The sequence below is a fragment of the Aspergillus oryzae genome, chromosome 1 (genome assembly GCF_000184455.2).
Source record: "Aspergillus oryzae RIB40 DNA, chromosome 1".
Taxonomy (NCBI): Eukaryota; Fungi; Ascomycota; class Eurotiomycetes; order Eurotiales; family Aspergillaceae; genus Aspergillus; species Aspergillus oryzae.
This window is the reverse complement of record NC_036435.1, coordinates 2,965,313-2,988,082: the sequence shown is the minus strand read 5'-3', so window position 1 is coordinate 2,988,082 and position 22,770 is coordinate 2,965,313. Positions and strand designations below refer to the sequence as shown.

Sequence of the window (22,770 nt, the reverse complement as noted above, 5' to 3'; positions counted from 1 at the left end):
GGGTGTATGTAAGCAAGTACCCCGATGGCTAATCAATTGCATTGTATTCATTCGTCCTGGGAATGGTGCTTTGTTGTTTTTTGGTCTGTAATTGGGTGTTTTGCTTAGGGTGAGTGAGGGATACGCTCTTGGTATTTGTTAAGTGAATGAAGGTGTCTCTTTGATAGCTGCTACTGGAGGATATGGCTGATTGGTAGGGAGTAGGTAGTACTTTGCGAAATAAGGTCTCGCCTCGGTCTCCTAGTAGGACTGCGTTGCAGACTTGCCTTTATTGAAGTTGCTTAGATGAAATTACTACTAGAAACGAGTGGTTGATATTGGCCATCGTGCATGTCTATCTAATATACATTTCAGGGTAGAGTAGAGTAAAATACATTATTTACAAATCAGCAGTCCGCCCTGCCAAAATACCGAGGGAAAGATACTACGTCTCGGATACTGGAGACGCCAGCCAGGTATCCCAAGAATCGGTCAAATCCAAGACCAAATCCTCCATGGGGCGCTGTTCCCCACCGCCGAAGATCAGCATACCACTGGAGATGGCCCAGGTCTTCACCGGGCAGGAGGTGAGGGTACATCGGCGTCTCGGAATCGGCTTGTGCTCCTGCTTCCGCTTCCGCTTCCAGAGCGGGTGGTGCGCGGGTCTTGATCAGTCCGTGCTCGCGCATATTCTGGATGATGTTGGGGAGGCGATGCTCGCGGAGGGAGCCTCCTGCGACTTCGCTAACTTCTGGGAGGAGGAGATCAAAGCAGGCGACTGTTTCGCCTGGTGCAGCGGAGCTGTCCCCATTGGATGGTAGCATGTAGAACGGTTTGACGACCTTAGGATAGTCGGTCACGAACACGGGACGGCCGTTGTGAATCACGTCGACGATGTACTTCTCGTGTTCGAGTTGAAGGCCGCCGGTCCATTCGGGTGCATGTTCGAATGTGGCTTGTCCCTTGGCGACCGCGTCCTGGAGCTTCTCAATCGCTTGCGTGTAGGTCATGCGACCCCATTTGGGTCCCTCCATCATGTCGTTCCATCGTTGTTTTAGATTAGCACCAGATCCTTCAGTTTGATCCTGACCGGACTCGCCCGATCGCTTTGCGGACAGGATCTCCTGGCCAACAGGCGTGTCGTGTAACCGACGAACTAGGTCACGGAGAATATACTCTACGGAGTCGGTCAGCGAGTCTAGGTCATGCATGTAGTTCATCTCTGCCTCCAGCATGTAGAACTCGCTAAGATGGCGCGGCGTATCGCTCTTCTCGGCCCGGAACATGGGCGATATTGTCCACACGTTTCCTAGCTCTGCTGCATATGCCTCCAGATGGAGCTGTGACGATACTGTCAGGTATTTGGGTGCCCGGAAGAAATGCTCGCCCTCAGACTGTGCCCCCATAGCTTCCCGCGGCAGAACTGTGAATGTCTCCCCAGCGCCTTCACAATCCGACGATGTGATTAACGGTGGGTGGACCTGAACGTAGCCCCCGTTCGGGGCGAAGCGAAACACATTTCCTAGCTGGTACAAGCATTCTGATCGGAACCGCGAGAGGAGGGAGCTGAAAGGTGTGCGCATGCGGAGGTGGGGAATCTGACGAAGGAAGTCGGGGCTGTGATACTTTTTCTGGATGGGGTACGTCTGTTCGTATTATGATAGTTAGCTGCACCGCTCTTGATCTTTTGTATGATTCCAGGAAGGCCTTATGTACCTCAGGGTCTGCCTTCCCAAGAACATTCACGTCTGTCGTTTGAAGCTCATGGGTTTGCTCCTTGCCCGGTGGGCAAGCCTTCCAGACCCCAGAAATCTCCACAGCAGTTCCAGTAGACAGTCTAGAGATACATTAATTAGATACCAGTTCTTCGAAACCAATCAAGGGTGGTCAAGCTCAGTAGCGAGGCGTGACGTACTCGGCAGCCTGTGCTGGTCTCAAAAAAGCCTGTATAGGCTCAATCGTCGACCCATCTGAGATCTCGGCGAACGCAAAGCGTTTCTGCTTTCGGACGGAGCGAATAAACCCATTCAACTTGATCTCTTGATCTTCTAAACTGCAGGTTCCACTCTTGCTTTGCTCCAGGACTTGTGCGCATCGTAAGAGCGTGGGGCTGACGCCCTGACCGGCAGGTTTATGGTTTAGTCTGGCAACAGACGTAGCGAAGCTTCGTCGCCATGTTCGCATCTCTTGTAGGAAAGGGCACCGAGTTGGTTGTGGTGATGGGCGTTGAGGGCTCTGTTTTTGGGGAATACGCGTGCGCCTAAGCGCTGGAGGACGGGCGCGCAAATTAGTGGTCGGCCTGATAAATAGCTTACTGTTATCTCCGCGCCTTTTCCAACGGAACTCTATAAAGCCCGCCTACTTGTAGTAAATAAAAATGGACTAAATGCTTTGTAACTATGAAACTCAGCCGTACTCAAGCCACGCGCCGGGAGGTTAGTGGTTGGGTGGGTGACCACCAATGAATCCCTCCCGTTGTATATGTTTCCTCTTTTTTTCGTGACAATTTTGTATCCATTGAATATATGCCGCCTGACCTTCTGCCTTACAAGCCTTTCTAAAACTCGCCTACTCCTCAGCCCGTTGAAGCGGAGATTCTCCAATCAAAATAGCACTATAAAACTACGGACTAGCGTGATGCCCTCGTCGATAGACGATCAACTGTTTTATTAGTGTGCAAGGTCACATTCTTTTTATGCCTCTTTCGCTTGGAGAATACCATGTACTATCATCCTTGGTGCGACTTTAAACTGAGTTGGGCTTTGAGGTTATCTGATCACCAACCGGCATAACTTGCGGTAAGGTGGCCGAGTGGTTAAGGCGGTGGACTTAAGACCCACTATCGATTGATGCATGGGTTCGAACCCCATCCTTACCATTTTTTTGCCCTAGCGTGAAACTCCTAACATCTATTGCCTGCAGAAGCCCGGGATTGTCAAAAAGTAAGTTTGATATTTGGTCCCCTTACTATGCTGGAACTGGTCTAGCCCCGGGAGCTAGGCCTGATTAAGCAGGCGGAGAGAAGCAATCTTTAACAAAGACTAACACATCCTTGGAGGTCAACACGTTCTGCCGTTTAAACTGCCTACCGCCTCATAATCTAAAGTAGCGCCGGGCGCTAGCCCACCTACACACACACAATTCATTAACGCCCGGCGGCTCAGCCGAAAGGGCAACTATCACTGATCTATCAACACAGGTTCTAATGTACATCTACCGTATCTCCTTGAAGCCCATACATAGATCCTTTCAGTATATGTCCTCTCAGCTGTCAATATCGTAGGAATCCCTGTGGGTTAGTAATTTTGTTGATAGACTGGCTTGAAGGCGCTTCTTCAAGTGTTCAACCTCCTATCCTCGGCAGTTGAAGCGCGTCTACCATCTGTGGCACAAGGTGGATGGTGTAGGTTAGTTAGGGGAGAGTGTCATTGTCTTGGTCGACGCGGTTAGACGGCGTCGAGTCGGCCCGTGGTCATGGCAAATCGTATTGAGGCTCGTACTGCCTCCAAATTTGGCACCCATTGCTGATCATTGGAAGGCGATTTCCCGCCCAGGCAGAGGGAGAGATTGCCCCGGTGAGTACGAGTACATTGTAGCAGTGCGATCCGTTGCGTGGTCCACTTCCGACATCGGAAGAGGAAATGCTCCACGGTTTCTCTTGCTTGTCCGCATGCACACTGGTCTGTCTGCGCGACATTGATCCGGTAGAGATACCCATTTAATCTTGCCATGCCGGTCCGGAGTTGAGCCAGCACGGTCGCTTCTTTCCAGGATAGCCCATCATACAGCTGTCGGGTGTGTTTTCCTGGGAGTGCCGCATCTACTCGTTTGATGTGTCTTCCTACGTCCTCTGGCAAGGCTTTCGTAGTGGCTGCTTGGGATCGTGCGAGATTCAACGTTGTTGATTTCATTCTGGAGACCTGTGCCTGTGGGATAGCGTCCTCGTGGGTCGCGGCCCTGGCCTGCTCTTTAGCCAGGCCCAGCAGTTTGTTGTCTTCGCTGGCAGGGACCCAAAGAATCTTGATATGGTTTCCTTTTCTCCGCAGTCTGTTTATGAGCTTGTACATCTGGCAGACGAACTCCTGGCCTGACTGTTGTCGAGGGTTCTGTATCGTGAGGGCCGTCGCTTTGTTGCTTGTGAGCAACCTGAACCTGAAGCCTTTCAGTCCCACCAGCCTGTTCAACGTATGTGCTATAGCCGCTAGCTCTGCGGAGAACGGATTCTGCTCTGATCTTGCGCCCAATGTTACGGAGAAGGTCTTCAGTTTCAATTTTCGATATTGAGGTGGCTGTTTCTCGATCGCCACCCCAAATCCTACAAACCCGTTTCGTGCCGAGCTGCTGATCGCGATCTGTATTGATCCACCCGGTATAGCCTGTGGGTCCGGCATGGCTTCGCCATCGGTCTGCATACGTGCCTCCCATGGTGCTAATGTAAACGGGTTAATAGTCTCCAGTGTTTCCATCTCGATGTTTTTCAGCGCGTCCGCTACTTGGTACAGCGGCGAGCGGTGAAATCTTCTGAATTTCTTGATCCTAGCTGTGTTTCTGCGGAGAGGATTGGTATCTGGGAGCGTGTGGAGGTCCGTCCACATTTTCACGGCCCGTCTCCAAAAACGGTGTTGCGCCGTGGCAATGTGAGCCTCCGCCTCCGCTACACTAGTTGCAACGGTGAGAAACGTTCCGACAATCGCTTGCGCTCCTACCCTTTGGACTCGGTTGATCGGTCCCGTGGCCTTATTTTTGAATGCATGCATCCAGACATTAGAGGCGTAGTCCACTACAGGGGTCACTGTCGATGTGAATAGCTGCCGCGCTGTTGATGGGGAGAGACCTCTCAGTCGTCGAAGCTCCATTACTGCCTCAAGGCCCTTAGACGCTGCCCTTGCGATGTGTTCCTTATATTTGAGACTTGTGTCCATCAGGACGCCCAGAATCTTGACATGGTCTTTGGGTTCAACAGCCTGTCCCTTGATGGTGAAGGGTTCTCGGTCCAATTTGGAAGTCTTGGGGGTGAAGTGTATGATGGCTGTTTTCTCTGCTTCAAAAGTTGCCCCACTTCGTCTTTCCCAGTGGAGCGCTTCTTTAATGATTCCCTCAATACCTTCCCGGTTGCTCTGTGCAGTTGGCCCCGTCACCCATGCAGTGAAATCATCCACGAAAGCAATCGCACCTCCCTGGCTGTCGATTTGTCGCTGTACGAGGTCTGCGTTGAAGAAGAGGAACAGGATTGGGGATAGCGGCGAGCCCTGCGGCAGTCCAGCCTGTGGCAGGCTGTGGACCTCAGACAATTGCCCATTGATTTGGATAGTCGCCGTTCGTTCCGAGCAGAACGCCTCCACCCACCGGAGCAGATCCTCCGGTATGCCTCGCGCTTTCATCCTTTGAAGCAACCGTTCTTTGCACACTCCGTTGTAGGCTCCCTTGACATCGAAGCTGATCAAACTCAAGACCCGTCGGCCGCGCCACGCCGCGTAGATTTGTTCCTGCAGGAGTACGAGTGCTTGCTCCGCGGACCGCTGCTTTCGGGCGCCGAAGTGGCTGGTCGGGAGCAAACCGTGAGTCTCTACCGCGTGTGAGATCCTTTCCGCCACCACGGATTCCAGTACCTTGCCCAGCGTCGCGAGCAGCGAAATCGGTCTCCATGATTTGGCAATGGTGTAGTTCTCTTTGTTCGGCTTTTTGAGTGGTATGATCTTCGCATGTCTCCATTGTCTTGGCAACGTGCCTCCTTCCAGCGACGCCTGGAAGAGATCCAGGACTCTGTACTTGACCGTGGGCCAAGTCATCTTCCAGACTATTGCTGGCATACCGTCTTCGCCCGGTGCCTTCCAAGACTTTGCCGCCATCAGCTGTCGTTCGATCTCCTCCATCGTAATGGCAGGCATCTCGACTGGCGCTCTTTGTGGTCGAGTCCCTTCATCGTCAATGTTGTCCGGCAGAGGCGGGAAGAATTTGGCCAGCAATTCTTCTGCCTGCTCCTTGTGATCGGTGGTGGTGGTCCCATCCGCTCTGAGGAGCTGCGGGATCTTCCCGAACGCTGCGTCTTCTCCCGACTTCAGGTATCTCTCGGCTTTCCATATGTTATCATTGTCGGCAAGAAATTGATTCCAGTGCTTTTTCTTTTGTTGCCGGATGGCATCGTGGTATTGCTTCGCCGCGCCTTGGGCCATTGTTTCTAGGTAGGGTACTTTTCGCCCCGCTCGTCGCTCGGACCGGGCGTGATTTCTCCAGTATGTGTGTATTTGACGGAGCTGCGTCAAATCAGCAGTCCACCACCGCTTCGCGTGTGATGATGGTTTTGACTTTGGTGTTAGCGCATGCACCGCTTCCGAGACCGCCGACATGAGTCGGTCGGTTTTCTGCTGTACCGTACCCTCCGACGGAGTGGCGGCAAGAGTGTTTGCTATCCTGGTATTGATCTCTTTCCATGGAGCGTTTTTCAGCAGAAGTCGTCCCTGATGCTTTGGGAGCGACCAGGGGGCATCGAATACGGTCTCAATAGCACAGTGGTCCGAGCCGTGCTCCGTCCCTAATATAGCACACTTAATTACGGAGTCTGCCAGGTTTTCCGAAGCCAGGACCAGATCGATAGTCGACTCGCAGTCCCCGCTGTGTCCTCCGCCATGCCATGTCTTTGTGCCTCGTCTGAGGAGACTGCTGAGAGCACATTCATCCATGAGGTCGATGATTGGATCCGCTTCACCTTGTCTTCCCAAAGACACGTCGTCTCCTCCCCAGAGTTGGTCATGCCGGTTGAAGTCTCCCATAATCAAAATCTCCACCACCACACCCGTATCCCGCCGAACTTTCGTGATCGCGTCGAGTAGATGGTTACATGCGTCATCCAAAGCTGAGGCATTGCCCCCTTCAACGTAAACTGATGCCATGAATATCAGTCGCTCGGGAAGCCTGATAACCGCTGCCGTGAGGTCCGGGGACTCTATCGGTACTTGTTCCGCCTCGACTTCTTTGTTAATCCAGAGCATGCTTCGTACTGCCCATCTGCCTTCCCTCCAGGTAGAGGGGACCATCTTCGTCCATTTATGGTGTCCCATCGGGGTGGTCAAGAGCCGGCCTTGAATCCTCCGCGCTTGGGGTTCCTGGATCGCTAACGCCACCGTGTTCTGAGTCTCTTCATCATTCATTAAGCTCTCGTGCACTGCACCCTGTTTTCTCACGTTCAGTTGAATGACTCGAAGAGTCTTATTCATGATGTGATGGATAGAGCTTCCGACAGTTCTTGCTATACGATTCGTGAGGGCCTCCGCATGGAATGCACTTTGGAACCGATTGGTTGCAGCAACTGTGGTGGTGACCCTCCGCAGCACATCTCGCACACTTTTGAGTACTTTTACATTGGAATGCCTTATGTCCAATCTCTTGACAGTTGTAGCATTGTATCGGTCGTGGTCGGTGTTCAAAGGTGCTGGTCATGCCGGATTCTCCCCCAGCGTGAAAGAACCCGTCGGCCAGGAGCCTCCGTGCATCACTACCTTTGGTCAGGTAAACGACCATTGACCCATAGGCCTTCGCATTCTCCTTTCTGCTCAGCCATGCAATCTTGGCGACGGTGGTTTCGTTCTCCTCACCAAAGGCTGCCGCAGCTCCTACTCGGATATCACCATTTTCATCAAGCACTGCCGTTCTGTTGACGCTGTCGACTTTGATCGGGTAAAGTTCATCACGGAGCACTCGGGCTCCCGCACCGACCTTGGTTTCCGCCACCTTCTTAACCAGCTGGTGTTCAGCCTCATCTCGGCAAGCAATTCTGATCCGGTTGGTGTTTTTTGGGTCCACCGTGACAGCGCGGCACCGCCAGTTCGTGTAGTTTTCCATTGTCCGGATCTCGGTCTCAACTGCCGTTCTAATTGGACCTGCTGATGGTCTCTCACTTTCAGTATCTGCCATCTTCGAGGTGTCTATCGTGCAATATAGCGTGTCGGTGAAGGTAGTCGGTGTCGTGTTCCACGATGAGAGAGTCCGTATATTGCTCGGTTGGCTGGTGGGGGGAGTACGGGCAACATCTGCATAGGACGGGGATCCCGAAGGATTGACTGCAACGCGTAAGGATTGGATTTCGCGAAGGATCTCCTCGTGGCCGCTCTGAGCGCATGACTCGGGGTGGGCTTGCGGTGTCGGGGGTCGATTCGCCAGTAATTCATGTCGAAACTCTGTGAGGGCAGCGCCAAATTCTTCTTTGACTCTCTGGAGTTCCTCCTTGTATAATTCATCTCGTCGTCTAATTTCTCTTCTGAGTTTGACAATCTCTTTCACAAGCTTGGAGGTGTCTGAGTCCTCTCTTTCTGTCGAGGAGTCGTCCGAAGTCGCCGCTTTATCTTGGGCGACTGGCTTACCCTGGTTCTTTTTCTTCCGCTGGGAGCGCGTATTTCTCTGCTCAGTCTCGATCTCTTGCTCTTGAGCATAGTGGGCCGGTGGTCTTGTCGTGCGTTTCGGCCTCACCAATCGCGGTGGTGAGTTTTCCTGTTCGTCGCGGTCGGGCGGGTCAGGGGTTCGCGTCTCGGCCCGTCCCGACATTTTTTCCTCCTCCAAGTTGTTTTCTGTTCCAAACCAGTAGTAGTACAGTTCTGTAACTGGTACCAATATCTACTACACTATATTCCGACGAGAATACAGTCTCGGTCGCTTCCCATGACTTCTAGCCCACCTACAGTAGAGTACAAAAGTGAGTAGTCCGCTTTTTACGGTCCAAATATTTTGTGGACTTTTCAACACCACCCTTAATCCTTAATTATCTATCTAGGTTGACAGTAAACACACTGGAAGTAAACAAATTGATGAAATTGATACGATGTGTAATTAATATGGTGGATTCGACTAAGCTATGGGCTATGTATATTACAAGAACTTCAGACAAAACTATTATAATGCATTCGACGAACTGAGGTCCTTAAAAGAGCTATCATGGACTCAGAAGTGGATCGTAGTCAAAATACGCTGTAGAACTAGTTATATTTGACTAGAGACTAGGTTATAAAAGGCGAATTCTTGAATACTGGACTTCTGCTGACCATGAAACCAATAACGCTTCCACAGTATTTCCCTATGGAAACTGTTCTGGTTATACCGCAACTATACAACAATATAAGAAGACATTTACAATCCATAAGACCTGACATGTGTCTACTTATTACTTGCCTTGTTAGTCACCTATGGGATAGTCCAACATTGCCCGTGTAATCCCAAGACTAAAATAGCTCTTTCTGGCGTGGGTGAAAGATGTTGTTTTGGCAAACCTGCCTTCTCTCTGTTATCCAAGTCTTAGTAAGTGGTAAAAGTATAACTAGCTTAAGGGCGTATGGGTTTGGTGAAAAGAAAATGAACTGGATAGTTCCTATAATGTTGCGGCTTACGGGGAGCGCTGACTATTCTTACTTTGCGTAAATGTGACTTCTCTCTAGGTCGAGCGTAGGATATTCGAGTGGGTCGGAAGAGCCCTGGAGAAAGACTGAATAGAGGGCAAGCCTACGCAGCGCCTGGTGACCACTACCATACTTATTGTATGTTTTTCTTTCTCGTTTTTTAGAAGTCATAAATTCTGATCTGGGTCTGAATGAAGTTACGCATGTCAATAATAACGCCTATCGGGATCTTCTTCCATTACTGTGAAGAAAGACTCCATTCCATTTTGATTTACTTCTGCTTCCGTATTGGCATTTGTTAAGACGAACGGTCTGCTCTATTTCCAAAAACAGGCTGTTATATGTATATGATAGCAAGTGTGCTAGGGCTCCTGAAAGAATGGGCAGTGTTACCATATTGAACTGGCTCGCTTATCTCTTCCACTGCGAGCTAATATACCCTCAAGTGTACACCGGTATTTTTCTAGCCAATTATCCAGCACGCGCTGACTTGTGAATATAGAGTGATTGAAAAAGCATTCCGGCTTAAGATCGAGATCATAGTCATCCAAGTTCCCCTCTGAAAGGAAATGAAGCCAAAGAGTCCTCGACTCTTGTAAAATTCGACACACAGCAGCGAATTCGTACTGAGGTTCGTTGGGAGAGACTAGAGCTTTTATGTCGTCGGCAAGGTCAAAGGTAAACCTTGCTATGAGTATATTGGGAACAAATAATGGGCTCACTATTTTTGCAAATAGGGGAAGCTCCATGAATTCGGCATTAGTGGGATACATCTGAGCCAAGGATTTTGAGATCGGAAAAAGAGTCTTTGCTTCGAGATCAAGAACAGTGAAAATGATCCAGAGGAAGCACCTTATTCTGACGGCTGCGAGACAATAAGGGTGGTATAGAAGGTGAGAATCAAGTAAACATTCCGAAAAGACTTTTAGAATTCGTAGGAGGTCATCTGAACTGACAACCCCAGTTTTGCGATCCCTATAATACGTCCATATTGATCGCACCAAATTCTCATATTCTGGGGGTATTTTACGCCCGAATCTTCCTCCTATCATTCTAGAAAAATCATCGAATAGGAGACCCGTCCCTCTGTCTATTATATCGAGATGTTTTCTCACACCAGACATCGCTTCTCTCAAGGCCTTGTGGGTTTTGAGAACTGTTGAAAACTTTCGTGCACTTGACCACTGAGCCTGGCATTGCGTTACCCGCAGGAAATCGCGAATATTCGGGCACTGTTGATTTTGAGGATCCTCTGTGTCGACCGGCCAAGTTTGAATGATCAACTTTTTAAGCTGACTTTTGTTTAATTTGGGATTCAAAAAGCCTTTCATGTCCATGAATAATTCACCTTCGCGGATGAACTCGCGGAAGCTACTTTCGCGGATTTCACAAAGTGCAGTCCATGTTAGAGGATCCGGCTCATCATCAAACGAATCACGAAAGTGTATCCAAAAGCCACAGCTTTTGCTGTGGGAAAAAGTTAGATATAGGGTAATAATATATAATAAGGAAACCAAAATGACATACCAGGTAAACTTCACCCAACTGCGGCTCTCCTTGGAACGACGTGCCCGACAGAACGGACATTTCTTGGAGTATAAATTATCGGAAGAGAATATGACGCTCATATCGACCCGATCATTCGGAGAAATTACATCCTTCAGTGGCTTTATGCAGGGGCTGCTGGGCAGAAGTTCCTGCTCTGTGGTGACGTTGTAGAGGACGTATTGCCTTCTCACGATCAACTCTCGACCACGTTTGCCATCCCAGAACCTGAGCAGGAATTGATGAAAGTCCTAACCAATATATTTAATTAAAAGTGCCGTCAACATACATCCTAACTTGGAGTGGTATACAACTAACCGACCAGGATGATATTTCACGAAAGGGTATAGTGTGAAGGTCTTCGATGGGCGTCTTCAAAGACAAAGTGTTTCTCCCGAATGGGTCGATCTATGTAAGTATGTGGAAATAGAACTTCGACGGTTGTGTTTAATCTAGTCAAGTGTCGGGCGTGAGTGGAGGCTCATCGGCGAAGGAGCAGAATTCGTCTAAACGAAAGAGAATCGTTAGAATTGCATACTTACTTCCCTTGTGCCACCAAGCAAAAGTTTGCATGAGCAACCTGGCTCTCTAGCTTCGTGCAGAGTTCGTCAAGCTTGGGCAGTCTCATGGACCATCTAATCTTCTGTATAGCCCCCAAGAAGGAGCGCCGATCGCGCGATGGGCCTAGGTACTTTTCAAACCCTCGGATCTTGATGAAAAACTCTTTCAGTGTAGTAGCAGTCTCGCGTTGAATATGACTGAGAAGTACTCTGGAATCCGGATCGTTAACCTGTATTCTTTTCAAGATTTGAGTAAATTGATAAAGACGAGAATATGTAAGGTTGTATGTTTTCCATTTGTCTACAGCCTCCGCCTTAAGAATGTCGATGATATGGTAGAATCCTTTGAGGAACATAGTAATGTCACTGACACTGAATCCGAATGAAATTGTGGATTAAATATGCCTGGAAAATCGTGAATAGGTTCAGGTTGATGTTGAGGTAGTGAGCTACAGAATAAACAGGGCTAGGAAAAGATGCAAAGTGGCCTGGATAGATATAGGACTTGTAACGCAAGGCTGACTACCACCTGTACAGGTGCCACGTCACTACAGATCATTGCACGTAACGTGACAAGGCGTCTCCCTGAGATTACCCTATCGTTGACCCAGTACGAGTTCATGGCAACAATAAACGAGGCTCCGGAGAAGAGATAGATGCATGACACGAGGCTGTCATCTCTCTAGCCCGAAGTTAAGGTACCCCGATCGCTCAGACACAAAATCTGTTACTCTGTTCTGGCCAGAAAAATGACGATTGCTACGTTGGAATAGAATTTCCCTGATATCAATCGCGTCTATGGATCCTCCCCATAGCGAAGCTGCTGTTTTATCCCGGTACCAACGATAGGGTACGTTTGTGAGAGTTACGCTTACAACCTCACATATAACAAGGGTATCCTCACGGCAAATATGTGATGTGATGAGTTAGGTACTTGGCGGGTATCATGTACGCTCATGCCCACATATTAAAAAGATAGAAGGGTTGAGATATTAAAATCGAATTTTGTCCTCGGTAAGACTTTCTGCGCATAATGTTTTATGCGATAGGTCGTAGATAGATAAGCTCCAACATGTATATGCTGTTGTATGATTTTATATCGTTATAATATACATTTTGTTACACTCGACCCTGCCTCCTGCTTATTCTGGAAGCATACAATCGTTGAATTTACAAGGATCATTCCGGGGAATAATTAAAAAAAAGCATAAGATTTTTATATCAAATTGTCAAAAGAGAAAAAAAGACCAAAAAGCCTGTTTACACCTAAGTGGCACTAAAATGGCAGAGAACAAACGCGATCATCCCTGAACACCAAACCCCCGACGAAGTAATGTATAGGAAACAGGAATATGGGGAATTAGCTAGTGGCAGACCCAATCCTAGATAGTGACATTGTTCAAAAATAATCCAGCAAAGGAATGCAGTCATCACCTCATTGGTCCTTGTTGCTCGTAAGCTTTCCGCTCTTCCTCGATCATCTCAATCGCGTCCGATACCCTGCCATCCACTGCTGCAGCATACACAGCAATCCTCTGAAGTCCGCCTTCCTCGGCGCCTCCATAACCCAAGCTAGCCAGTGCAGACACACAGTCATCAATGCTGCGTTGTCTTCTAGTACTACTCTCAGTTGTAGACGTGTTTGGGCGGGGCATGGCATCACTGCGGTATGATCGCCGGTTGAAGGTATTCGTCGAGCTCATCTCCCGGCCATCCCGGAGGGAATGACGTTCAGTAGCCCGTCGCCTCAGCGGCCTGGCATTATCATGAGTCTCCTCAGCCCGTAGGGTATTCCATGGACCCGAGTGTCTTCGCGACGGATGAAAAGATCTCACAGTCCCTGGGTGACGACAATAAAATGAGGTAGGCACACGATCGTTGCCGCCTTGCTGCTGTGTAGCATCGGTTTCTAGAGATGAGGGGCGTGGTTGAAAACTATCCTGGGCGTCTTGAGGAAATGCACCGGGAGGGCTCCGTGGTGTCGGCCCATACAAACTGTCATGGCTGTCGCTTGCGATATCCCTCTGGAAAGTCGATCTAGTTCTGGAAGTGGAAGTATCACTAGACGATTCTGCCCCGCCGCGTCGTTCGGCCAGAAAGTGCGCATCTAATTGTGACACTGGTGGGAAACGGCGTTCTTCTGGCTCGCGGCTGAGATCTGGAAGTTGCGTAGATGTGTTGTTGCCCACCACAGGCTGTTGAGAAGACCCTTCAGGCAAGAGCGAGGGATATAGAGTATTGAGTCGTTCCGAGTCTAAAAGTGAGGAGCTAACTAAACTGGTATCGCTAGAAGACAGCCTAGACAAGTGGCGGGTATCGCTCGAGCAGAGGTCGGCCACGGTTAAGGGCGCCGATCTCTGCTCGCTGGATGAGCCCCGTTCTCCACTAGTTTGTGGTTCGGACGCCTGCCTCGCTCTAGTTGGCGCAACAGAGGAAGACTGAAGTTCAGATGGCGCTGGCGGCTGATTAGAGTTTACTTCGCGGACCTGTGATGTGTCTAGCGCGGTGATCGGAGAGTGATCACTGATCTCCAAATTAATTGAGTGTCCATCTATGTGAGCACCTTGCAAAGCGTCCAACGCCGCTTTTGCTGCGTGGATGGAAGGAAAGCGCAGGTAGCCAAAGCCAGCATGTCTTCCCGTCTCTGCATCTAGCGGCAAATGTACCTCGACTAAAAATCCCTTGGAAGCGAAAACATCACGAATCATTGCTTCGTGAACACTAAATCCCACATTCCCAATGAAAAGCGATGTTCCGGCAGAACTAGCTGTGAAAGAAGAGGGTAAGCCGTGTTCGGGACGGTGAATTGCCTCAGGTGCCGGTGCTCCATTGTCATTCTGTCTATGGTGGGACGCAGGCCATTCTCTATGCCGGTGGCGAGGTGGTCGCGGAGGTACAGGCAGGGCATTTGTCGGGGTATAAAAATGCCCGTGGTGTGGCGCATGAGGGTGGGTATGTGGGTGAGGAGCGCGTGGATGAGGGGAATGAGGATGGAAGCCGTGAGGTGGAGGTGGAGGATGCTGATGATGAGGAGGTCCATGAGGATGTCCATGAGGAGGGGGTCCATGAGGTGGCCAGAACACGGAAGGAAAAGGAGGCGGCACTGGGAATGAGGGAGGAGGATAAAACGTGTTTGGTGTGGCGAACGGAGGTCGAAAATTGTGGGATGAGGGATGGGGTCTGTCAGGGAGGGGATGTGATCTGTTCCATAAGGTAGGAAACTGCGCGTGAATATCTGGGCTTGGTGGAAATGTCGGCGACGATGACCCCTGCTGTTGGTGTGACGCCATCGAAGAATCAGCGTTGCGATCCGTGGGTACTGACCTCTCCGGTGATCCAACCTCTGTCGATGGAGCAGCTTGTGTATCGATGCCCAAAGGTTCTTTCTCGTTCTCGCACTTTGCGGCTAGATTGGATTGCTGAGTTTCGGGTGATGCTGCCGGGATATCAGGTCGGGCACTAGCAGTAAGCTCGGTTTGTGGTGAATTTCCAGGGGCTCCTTGGTCTTGGCTTCTCGAAGCATTGCATCTAAACTCGGATTCAAAGGCCTCAAACAATGTGTTTCCCATGTGGCCAAGTTCAGACGCCATATTACGAAGACCCTCCATAGTTGCGGCTGGGGTAGGCAGTTCAGTTTGGAAAAGATTCCCTGCCCTTTGTCCTCCCACGGTTGATGCGTTATTGAGTGCTTGGATCAAGTTCCTCGCCTGGCTATCCAGAGCTGCAAGGGCTACCTGCACCGAAGACCCAACATGTTCTGGAAGAGTGCGCTGAACATTCTGTAACTGCCGCTCGAATTCAGGCAGCCTGGATCTCACGCCAGCACTAATCATTTCGGCACCCTCCACCAGATTATGCAGAGCATGTACAAAAGCATCGCTCGGATGCTGATGTCGGTCATTGGATTCAGCTCCTGCTGGCGTCTCAGTCGGACGCTCTGGTTCAGAGTTACCGTCACGTACGGTGTTAGTGACATTCAAAATCCTGGCCATCTCAGCCTCAAATGCGGCCAAGAGTGGTTCTGGAACGTCGGTCGTAGCGGGGCCAGGATTCTCACGGCTGGTGCTAGGCTCCTCTTGTGCATTAGACTGAGAATCATCTGCAGTTGTAGGCACCGTGCCGATCTCATTCCTATCCTGATGGTCCTCTAAGTGGGGCTTATATTCAAACTTCTTCCATAGATTCTTCACTGAGTTAGACCGTCTGATGTCAAATATATGCATCGGCTCAGGGGAGATAGATTCTAGCGACGGCTGTGGAATGGCAGAAGTATCAACGGGTTCTTCTAGACGTTGGGAAAGCTCGAGAGATGACCCCACCTATGATCCATTATTAGTATGGTAGACATATATAGTTTGTATGAGCAGACATACCGTGATGAGCTCATCGTCATCCTCGTCGACGTATGTAAGCCGGGCTCTAGGATGATTCGCCGTTATCTCATCATAGTCTGTAGCAGACAACCGGACAATGCCCTGCTGGCGATTCTGAAGGATACTGCGGTCTTCTACCACGGCATGATCAGGACTTTGAGATGCAGCGAGATTGTCTTGGGATGAAGATCGATGAAGATCTCGTATCTGGAACGGTTTCAACATTTTGGCTTTCAGTAGAATAGCCGCTCGGGGTAACGAAATGGGTATATTCGGAAAGCGACGACAACGTTATAGATAGGGAAACGAGAGGCGAGATCGTGTTAAATCGACAGATGGATTTCAAGATAAAGAGTGAAAATGAGTAGGAGACGAGAAATTAGAGATGGATTAACCAGAGGTCGAGGGTAACACGAAGCTTGGTACCAAAATCCAAGGGGAATATAGGAGCTTGCTGATGAGGCGAACGTGACGAGAGGCTATGCTGCTGCCTATGCAAAGAGCGATGGCAAAAGCAGGTTAAGAGACGGTAGGTAGGTATTACTATTCCTACCTACCAAAGGGAAGCGTTACCCATTGTCATCCGGATGGCAAAAGGCTGTGTAACGAATCAAGTTCGAAAGGGATTCAGGCAACCGAGTTAGTTTGGTCGGAGATGGAGGAGGGAATTGCTTATTGCGGTAGACAAAAGGATTTAATAGTAGAGTTAATGCGATACTCCAGTGAATTTAGAGGTAAAGCTTTGGCCCCGCATGACGGGCAGTGATTGGAATATGGCGGCTATCAAGTGACCCTCATCTTACGTACTCCCGCAGGCTTAAACCTTTTTCGACCCTTTGATTCGATGTTTTATTACATGAACTTTCATGTGTGCTGCTGCTGCATCTGCCGCTCGATGTTGGCAGGAACGGTATTGTTCTTGGTATTCTTATGATTGTGTTTGTTATTGTTATTTTTCCTCAATTGAGTATGTCATAACACACGCTCGAACCCTCGGAATCGGTGGTTTTTCCCAATTCCTAAAGCTATCGCAACGCACGCTGTGATACCCGCCCTCTTTCACCGCGACAAACATCTCGTATACCAACAACGCCAATGGCCAGAGATACGCATCAAAAGCAGATATACACTTATAGCTAACCGGACGGAGTTTTGAAAATATTCTCCCGCTTCCTCTCCACTCCCTCGCCCTTTTTCCTTCGCAAACACTCCATGGCGCCTCCCAACAATGCCCCGTCGCACACGAAACCGTCCGCGAACCGTAACGTGAAACACGTCGTGCTAGGTGACCTCCTTTTTCAGACCTGGTACCAGTCCATTTACCCAGAAGACCTTGTGAGCAAGGATACGGATCGATTATACGTCTGTCGCTGGTGTTTCCGGTACTCGTGCGACGCAGACGCCTATGCCAAACATACACGGGTTTGCGAAAATCGAACGACACCCCCGGGGACAAAGGTCTACGATCATGGCGGGTACGCGGTATGGGAGGTAGACGGAGAGGACTATAAATTATTTGCGCAGAATCTCTCCCTGTTCGCGAAGCTATTCCTCGATCATAAGTCGGTTTTTTTCGATGTCGCGTCCTTCCTCTACTACCTCCTCACATCCACGGACCCCGACGATCCGGAGAATTATTATATCCTGGGGTTCTTCTCGAAAGAGAAGCTCTCATGGGATGCGAACAACCTTGCTTGCATTTTGATCTTCCCTCCATATCAGCATAAACAGCTGGGCAAGCTGTTGATGGGTGTGAGCTATAAACTGAGTGATTGGGAAAAGGACGGAGGCTTGATAGGTGGACCGGAAAAACCACTTAGTGAGATGGGACGAAGGAGCTACAGTCGATTCTGGGAGGAGCGAATTGCTCGATATTTACTATTACATGGCTCTGATCCAGCAGACACGGAGGATTCGTCACAGCAGAAGCCAAAGCCGCCCAAAAGCTCTCGGAAAAAGCACCCCCAAGAAGTCATGACAGTTCAGGATATAGGATTGGCCACAGGGATGTTAACAGAAGACGTCATTACAGCTCTCAAAGGCATGGGAGTTGTTGAACCCACAACACCGACGAAAAAACGTAAGGCGAATCAAGATTCTGGCGAACCTGACGACGGCGAAACAGTGATGATACGAAAATCAGATGTGCTTGAATGGGCGAAAGCTCATCGTGTTACATTACGAGATCCTGTTAGAGATGAGGGCTTTCTCGGACGATGGGCACCACGCGCAACACCTGAAACCAGCGATTCAGGAAGTGGTGAGGGTGATGAATAAATGTATAAAATTAATTTCGGCGAAGCCAGATCTGGCCACCTGTATGTATCAGTATATGATGATAGAACTTCATGAACTCTATGTACCGAGCTAGATGAATGAACACCCATTATGAAATAGATGCCATCTGATTTTCGATCTTTGCCAGAGCCATATGAGCCTCCCCACTCTTATACGGACAATGAGTTGGTATTTTACCTCGACTGAAGTATCGTTAGGGCTGTTGTTCGCTGCTCTACGGTTGCTTTTTCTATAGAGTTTGTCCATAATGTGACAGTACCGGTGTAGATAATTACCCAGGGCATATTAGATTGCCCAAGCTCATTAGCATGGTGTTCTGTATTTATGAAATACATTTTGGCATGAACTATTTTTGAAAGCGGAAAACCGAATATAAATCCTCTCCGAGCTCCTTTACATGATTTGATCTATACGTTGCGACTGCATTACTCTTCCATACCTCCTGGTCCTCCCTGCTTACCCATCTGCCTGGCCTTCAGCAGCTCGTCGCACAGAAGCAGGTTAGAAGCGATGCCAGTGCTTGATGCGATGCAGTTGCGCAAGACACGGAAGGAGTCGAAGACGCCCTCCTGCACGGGGTCCATCGGCTCGCCAGTGGTCAAATCCAAACCAACAATGTTGCCGTCTGTCCGCTCATCTTGCAGGGCTGCCAAAGAGTCTTGGATGTCGTGACCTGAGTTGGCTGCAAGAGTCTTGGGAATGACCAAAAGGGCATCAGCAAAGGCGGCGACACCCCACTTAGCCTTACCCTTCACAGTCTTGCGAAAGTTCTCAGACGACAGATGGGCGGCACAGGCAACTTGGAACGCACCAGCACCGGGGATGACGCAACCATCGACGATGGAGTTATACACAGACCGCAGGCCATCACGGACGGCATCCTTAACCTGAGCGATGGTATGCTGGTTGGGTCCCTTGATGAGGATGGTGACGGACTTGGGGTCCTTAACTTCTTCGACGAAAGTGTACTTCTCTTCTCCGAGCTGGTGTTCGTAAACAAGACCTGCCCACCCGAGAACGTCGGGTGTTAAGTCCTCTACACTGTTCTGCGCGATACCACCGCAAATCAACTGGAGACGTTCCATGTTTCTCCGCTTAGCTCTCCGAAGGGCAAGGATACCGTTCTTGCTAAGGACATCCAAGCTCAGGGGATCGATACCCTTCTGGTTGATGACAACGAAGTTCTTCTTCGGATCCAGGCCGCAAACCTGCTTCTTAAGCTCCACAATCTTCTGTAGTTTTGAGTCCACAAATTTGCGCTCACTCTCCACCAATTTATCTCTTTGTTCAGCAGAAGAGTAGTAGAAACCGGAGTTGATCTCTGACTTCTCATACTCCAGACTGACGTTCAAGGTGAGGATGAAAGCATTTTCAACCCTCTTAGGCATATCAGGATGCCTTGCACCGTGATCCAGGGCAAGACCACGGATGAGTTGAGTGTCGGAAGATGTGCGGTGTTGCATGGTCATGATTTCAACCATGTGCAGATCTGGCTTCTCGGGAGCTCTGTGGATAGCGAGAACGGCATCGACAATGTCGGGGGTAAGCTTCTCGGCAAGTGCACTGTTCAGTTTCGTACTGAGCGAAGTCCGAGCGACAGACAGCAACAGCTCACGGTCGATTGCACGCTCGATCTTGAATTGATCGAGGAACTGTATACAAATCCGTATGAGTATCGACGCTCATATGGCCAACAATATCTCAGTACTGACCTTAAGAGCCTCGTTCTTCGCGATCTCATATCCATCTGTGATTACTCTAGGGTGCAATCCTTCGGAAATATAACGGTCTGCCTGCTTCAGAAGTTCTCCCACCAACAACACCACAGAAGTTGTTCCATCACCAGTGATATCATCCTGTGCTGTCGCAGCCCGGGCAATCATGACCTTCGCCAAATCAGTATTCGAAGAAGTCTCTGGGAACGTGAGGAAGGCATCTTACGGCGGTGGGATTTTGGATTTGCTGTGTAAACATTAGCCAGTGCCTGAAGCATAGATTGGCCTAAGTAAGCCTTACCATCTCTCGCAATAGCACATTTCCATCCTTAGTCAATTTGATCTATTCGCATGCTCATTAGGTAGCTGATTTTGCGATAAGGGGAAATATATCATACTCCGCCGGCACCGTCCACCAACCTAAATTTTGTCAGCACTTTCCCATCTTGCATCGATTAAGTATGAAAACGTACATCTTCAATGTCCCGGAGGGGCCCAGGTTAGATTTAAGAACATCCTGGAGACCTTCACCAGCACTAATGTTGACCTTCAAGGCTTCCGCCCTCCGCTGTGCAATGTTAGTTTGCGTGTGACCACTGAGGGGCTACTTCTGAGGGGGAAATTATCAGTGACATACCCTCGACTCGGCCTTGGGATTGAGTAACTGAGTTGCAGACATTTTTGCTGAGTGGGTAAATGACAATCAGCAATCCCCAGCGAACTAACTCGTAAAAAAAAACAGGCTTGCTGGTGCTATCGGCCCCAAAGAATCGCCCGCACTGGCACAAAGCTGGTGGTGTTTGCCGTCGAATGCGGTGAGCTCGTAGTTTTGGCAAAAAGCCCACATTCAGTATTCGCACTAGCGCCGCCGCGAAAAAAAAGAGCTCCGACGGCTCGACTCTCCAAATTTGCCCTCCAGCCTTTTTTTACCAACTCCACGGCGCTCCACGGCAAGTCTACGACCGCAGACTCCCGGGATTTGGGTAAGGGGCTCGATCGATTACACTAAGAGGAATTCTTTTCCTTGTTATTTTGGCCCTTTAACTCAACTTCACCATGGCCGACTTCCTACTTTTCGAGGGCCCTATGGGCTACGGACTTTTCAAGGTCGCCCACCAGGGCGACAGCGTTGGCAATCGCTTGAAGGAGGTCCAGGAGGGTGTTAACGATCTTTCTAAGTTTGGAAAAATGGTTGAGTTGGCTAGTTTTCTCCCATTCGAGTATGTCCAACTACCTGATGGGGCTCTTTGATAGAGACTGACCAGTCCTAGGAACAACAAGATGGCCTTGAGCGAAATCAACGACGTCTCGGAGGGTGTCGCCTCCGATACTCTTATTTCCTTTCTCGAATTGAACCTTCCTAAGCCTAACAAGAAGAAGAAGGTTGTTCTGGGCGTTCTGGACAAGGCTTTGGCCGGAAGTATCAAGTCTGCCTTTTCTTTCGTTGACTGCGAAACCGGCGACACCAGCGAGGTTGTCCAAGACATGCTCCGTGGTATCAGGCTTCACGCTACTAAGTTGCTGAAGCAGCTTCGTGAGGGTGATATGGACACTGCTCAACTTGGTCTTGGTCACGCTTACTCCCGTGCCAAGGTCAAGTTCTCTGTCCAGCGTGACGATAACCATATCATCCAAGCTATTGCCATCCTTGACCAGCTCGACAAGGCCATCAACACATTCTCTATGAGGGTTCGGGAGTGGTACTCGTGGCATTTCCCTGAGCTCATCAAAATTGTTTCGGACAACCAGCGCTATGCCCAAATCGCTCTGTTCGTGAAGGACAAGACCACTTTGACTGACGATAAATTGCATGATCTTGCTGCGCTTGTGGAGGACGATGAGGGTGTTGCCCAGAGCATTATCGATGCCGCGAAGCACAGTATGGGTCAAGAGATCTCTGAGACCGACATGGAGAACGTCACTTCTTTTGCGCAAAGAGTCGTCAGCCTTTCCCAGTACCGCAAGTCTCTGCATTCCTACCTGACTTCCAAGATGAGCGTCGTTGCGCCCAACCTTGCTGCCTTGATCGGAGAGATCGTCGGTGCTCGTCTCATTTCGCACGCTGGAAGCTTGACCAACCTTTCCAAATACCCCGCTTCCACTGTGCAGATCCTCGGTGCTGAGAAGGCTCTCTTCAGGGCCTTGAAGACTAAGGGAAACACTCCTAAGTACGGTCTGCTGTACCACTCCTCTTTCATTGGCAAGGCTGGCCCCAAGAACAAGGGTCGGATCTCCCGATTCCTTGCGAACAAGTGCTCTATTGCCTCTAGAATCGATAATTTCTCTGAGGAGCCTACGACCAAGTTTGGTGAAGTCCTGAAGAAGCAGGTCGAGGAGCGTTTGGAGTTCTATGCTACCGGAGCCGCCCCTACTAAGAATGAAATCGCTATGGTATGTTATATTGCATTGTTGCCATCATTATGAACTATTGGGTGATATACTAACTTTGCATGTAGAAAAATGCCATGGATGCTGTCTTAGCTGATATGGACATCGGTGCGGATCAGAGCGATGAAGAGATGGAAGATGCTGAGGCTGAGAGCAAGAAGGAGAAGAAGGATAAGAAGGAGAAGAAGAAGGAGAAGAAGGAGAAGAGTGAGAAGAAGGAGAAGAAGGAGAAGGGCGAGAAGGAAGAGAAGAAGAAGAAGAGGAAGTCCGATGTCGGTGAGGGCGAGTCTGAGAAGAAGAAGCGGAAGCACGACAGCGATGCTGAGCCGTCCAAGAAGAAGAAGAAGGTCTAAAGCACCATTTTCTGGGACATGAGGGCGTCATTGTCGCGGCGTTGTAGGGTTGATTTTGAGTTCATTTTCCTATATATGTTCTGTTTTACTTCACGACTTGTTGGGCTGGGTATTTGTAAATTATTCGATTGAGGCCTCCGTCGTGCTAAAATTTGTCTGTAGCTCCTCAAAATGTC

General features: G+C 49.6%; 6 protein-coding genes and 1 non-coding gene across 7 annotated transcripts; 4 read left to right on the top strand and 3 right to left on the bottom strand.

Moving 5' to 3' along the window:
• Nucleotides 1-386: 386 nt before the first annotated feature.
• On the bottom strand, nucleotides 387-2,163 carry AO090005001286 (asparagine--tRNA ligase SLM5; the record flags this gene model as incomplete). The annotated part of the gene is made up of 3 exons (XM_001818172.3): nucleotides 387-1,625; nucleotides 1,696-1,816; nucleotides 1,895-2,163. 3 exons carry the CDS (start codon nucleotides 2,161-2,163, stop codon nucleotides 387-389), a joined length of 1,629 nt encoding a protein of 542 aa, XP_001818224.1.
• Nucleotides 2,164-2,776: 613 nt separating this feature from the next.
• AO090005t00021 lies at nucleotides 2,777-2,857 on the top strand. Its single transcript has one exon. It is a non-coding gene; the product is annotated as a tRNA-Leu (tRNA).
• Nucleotides 2,858-10,691: 7,834 nt separating this feature from the next.
• Nucleotides 10,692-11,179, top strand: AO090005001287 (uncharacterized protein; the record flags this gene model as incomplete). Its single annotated transcript, XM_023238241.1, has 2 exons — nucleotides 10,692-10,841; nucleotides 11,027-11,179. 2 exons carry the CDS (start codon nucleotides 10,692-10,694, stop codon nucleotides 11,177-11,179), a joined length of 303 nt encoding a protein of 100 aa, XP_023089298.1.
• Nucleotides 11,180-12,897: 1,718 nt separating this feature from the next.
• Nucleotides 12,898-16,065, bottom strand: AO090005001288 (RNA recognition motif domain-containing protein; the record flags this gene model as incomplete). Its single annotated transcript, XM_023238238.1, has 3 exons — nucleotides 12,898-14,668; nucleotides 14,792-15,786; nucleotides 15,841-16,065. The coding sequence occupies 3 exons, from the start codon at nucleotides 16,063-16,065 to the stop codon at nucleotides 12,898-12,900; spliced, it is 2,991 nt and encodes a 996-aa protein (XP_023089299.1).
• A 987-nt stretch (nucleotides 16,066-17,052) lies between these two features.
• AO090005001289 (putative histone acetyltransferase (MysT1)) lies at nucleotides 17,053-18,219 on the top strand (the record flags this gene model as incomplete). Its single annotated transcript, XM_023238232.1, has 3 exons — nucleotides 17,053-17,920; nucleotides 18,036-18,158; nucleotides 18,212-18,219. 3 exons carry the CDS (start codon nucleotides 17,053-17,055, stop codon nucleotides 18,217-18,219), a joined length of 999 nt encoding a protein of 332 aa, XP_023089300.1.
• A 344-nt stretch (nucleotides 18,220-18,563) lies between these two features.
• AO090005001290 (chaperonin-containing T-complex subunit CCT6) lies at nucleotides 18,564-20,532 on the bottom strand (the record flags this gene model as incomplete). The annotated part of the gene is made up of 7 exons (XM_001818176.3): nucleotides 18,564-19,790; nucleotides 19,851-20,024; nucleotides 20,080-20,100; nucleotides 20,155-20,196; nucleotides 20,252-20,273; nucleotides 20,327-20,421; nucleotides 20,491-20,532. The coding sequence occupies 7 exons, from the start codon at nucleotides 20,530-20,532 to the stop codon at nucleotides 18,564-18,566; spliced, it is 1,623 nt and encodes a 540-aa protein (XP_001818228.1).
• Nucleotides 20,533-20,909: 377 nt separating this feature from the next.
• Nucleotides 20,910-22,594, top strand: sik1 (snoRNP complex protein NOP56; the record flags this gene model as incomplete). Its single annotated transcript, XM_001818177.3, has 3 exons — nucleotides 20,910-21,073; nucleotides 21,125-22,244; nucleotides 22,310-22,594. The coding sequence occupies 3 exons, from the start codon at nucleotides 20,910-20,912 to the stop codon at nucleotides 22,592-22,594; spliced, it is 1,569 nt and encodes a 522-aa protein (XP_001818229.1).
• Between the last annotated feature and the right edge of the window lie 176 nt (nucleotides 22,595-22,770).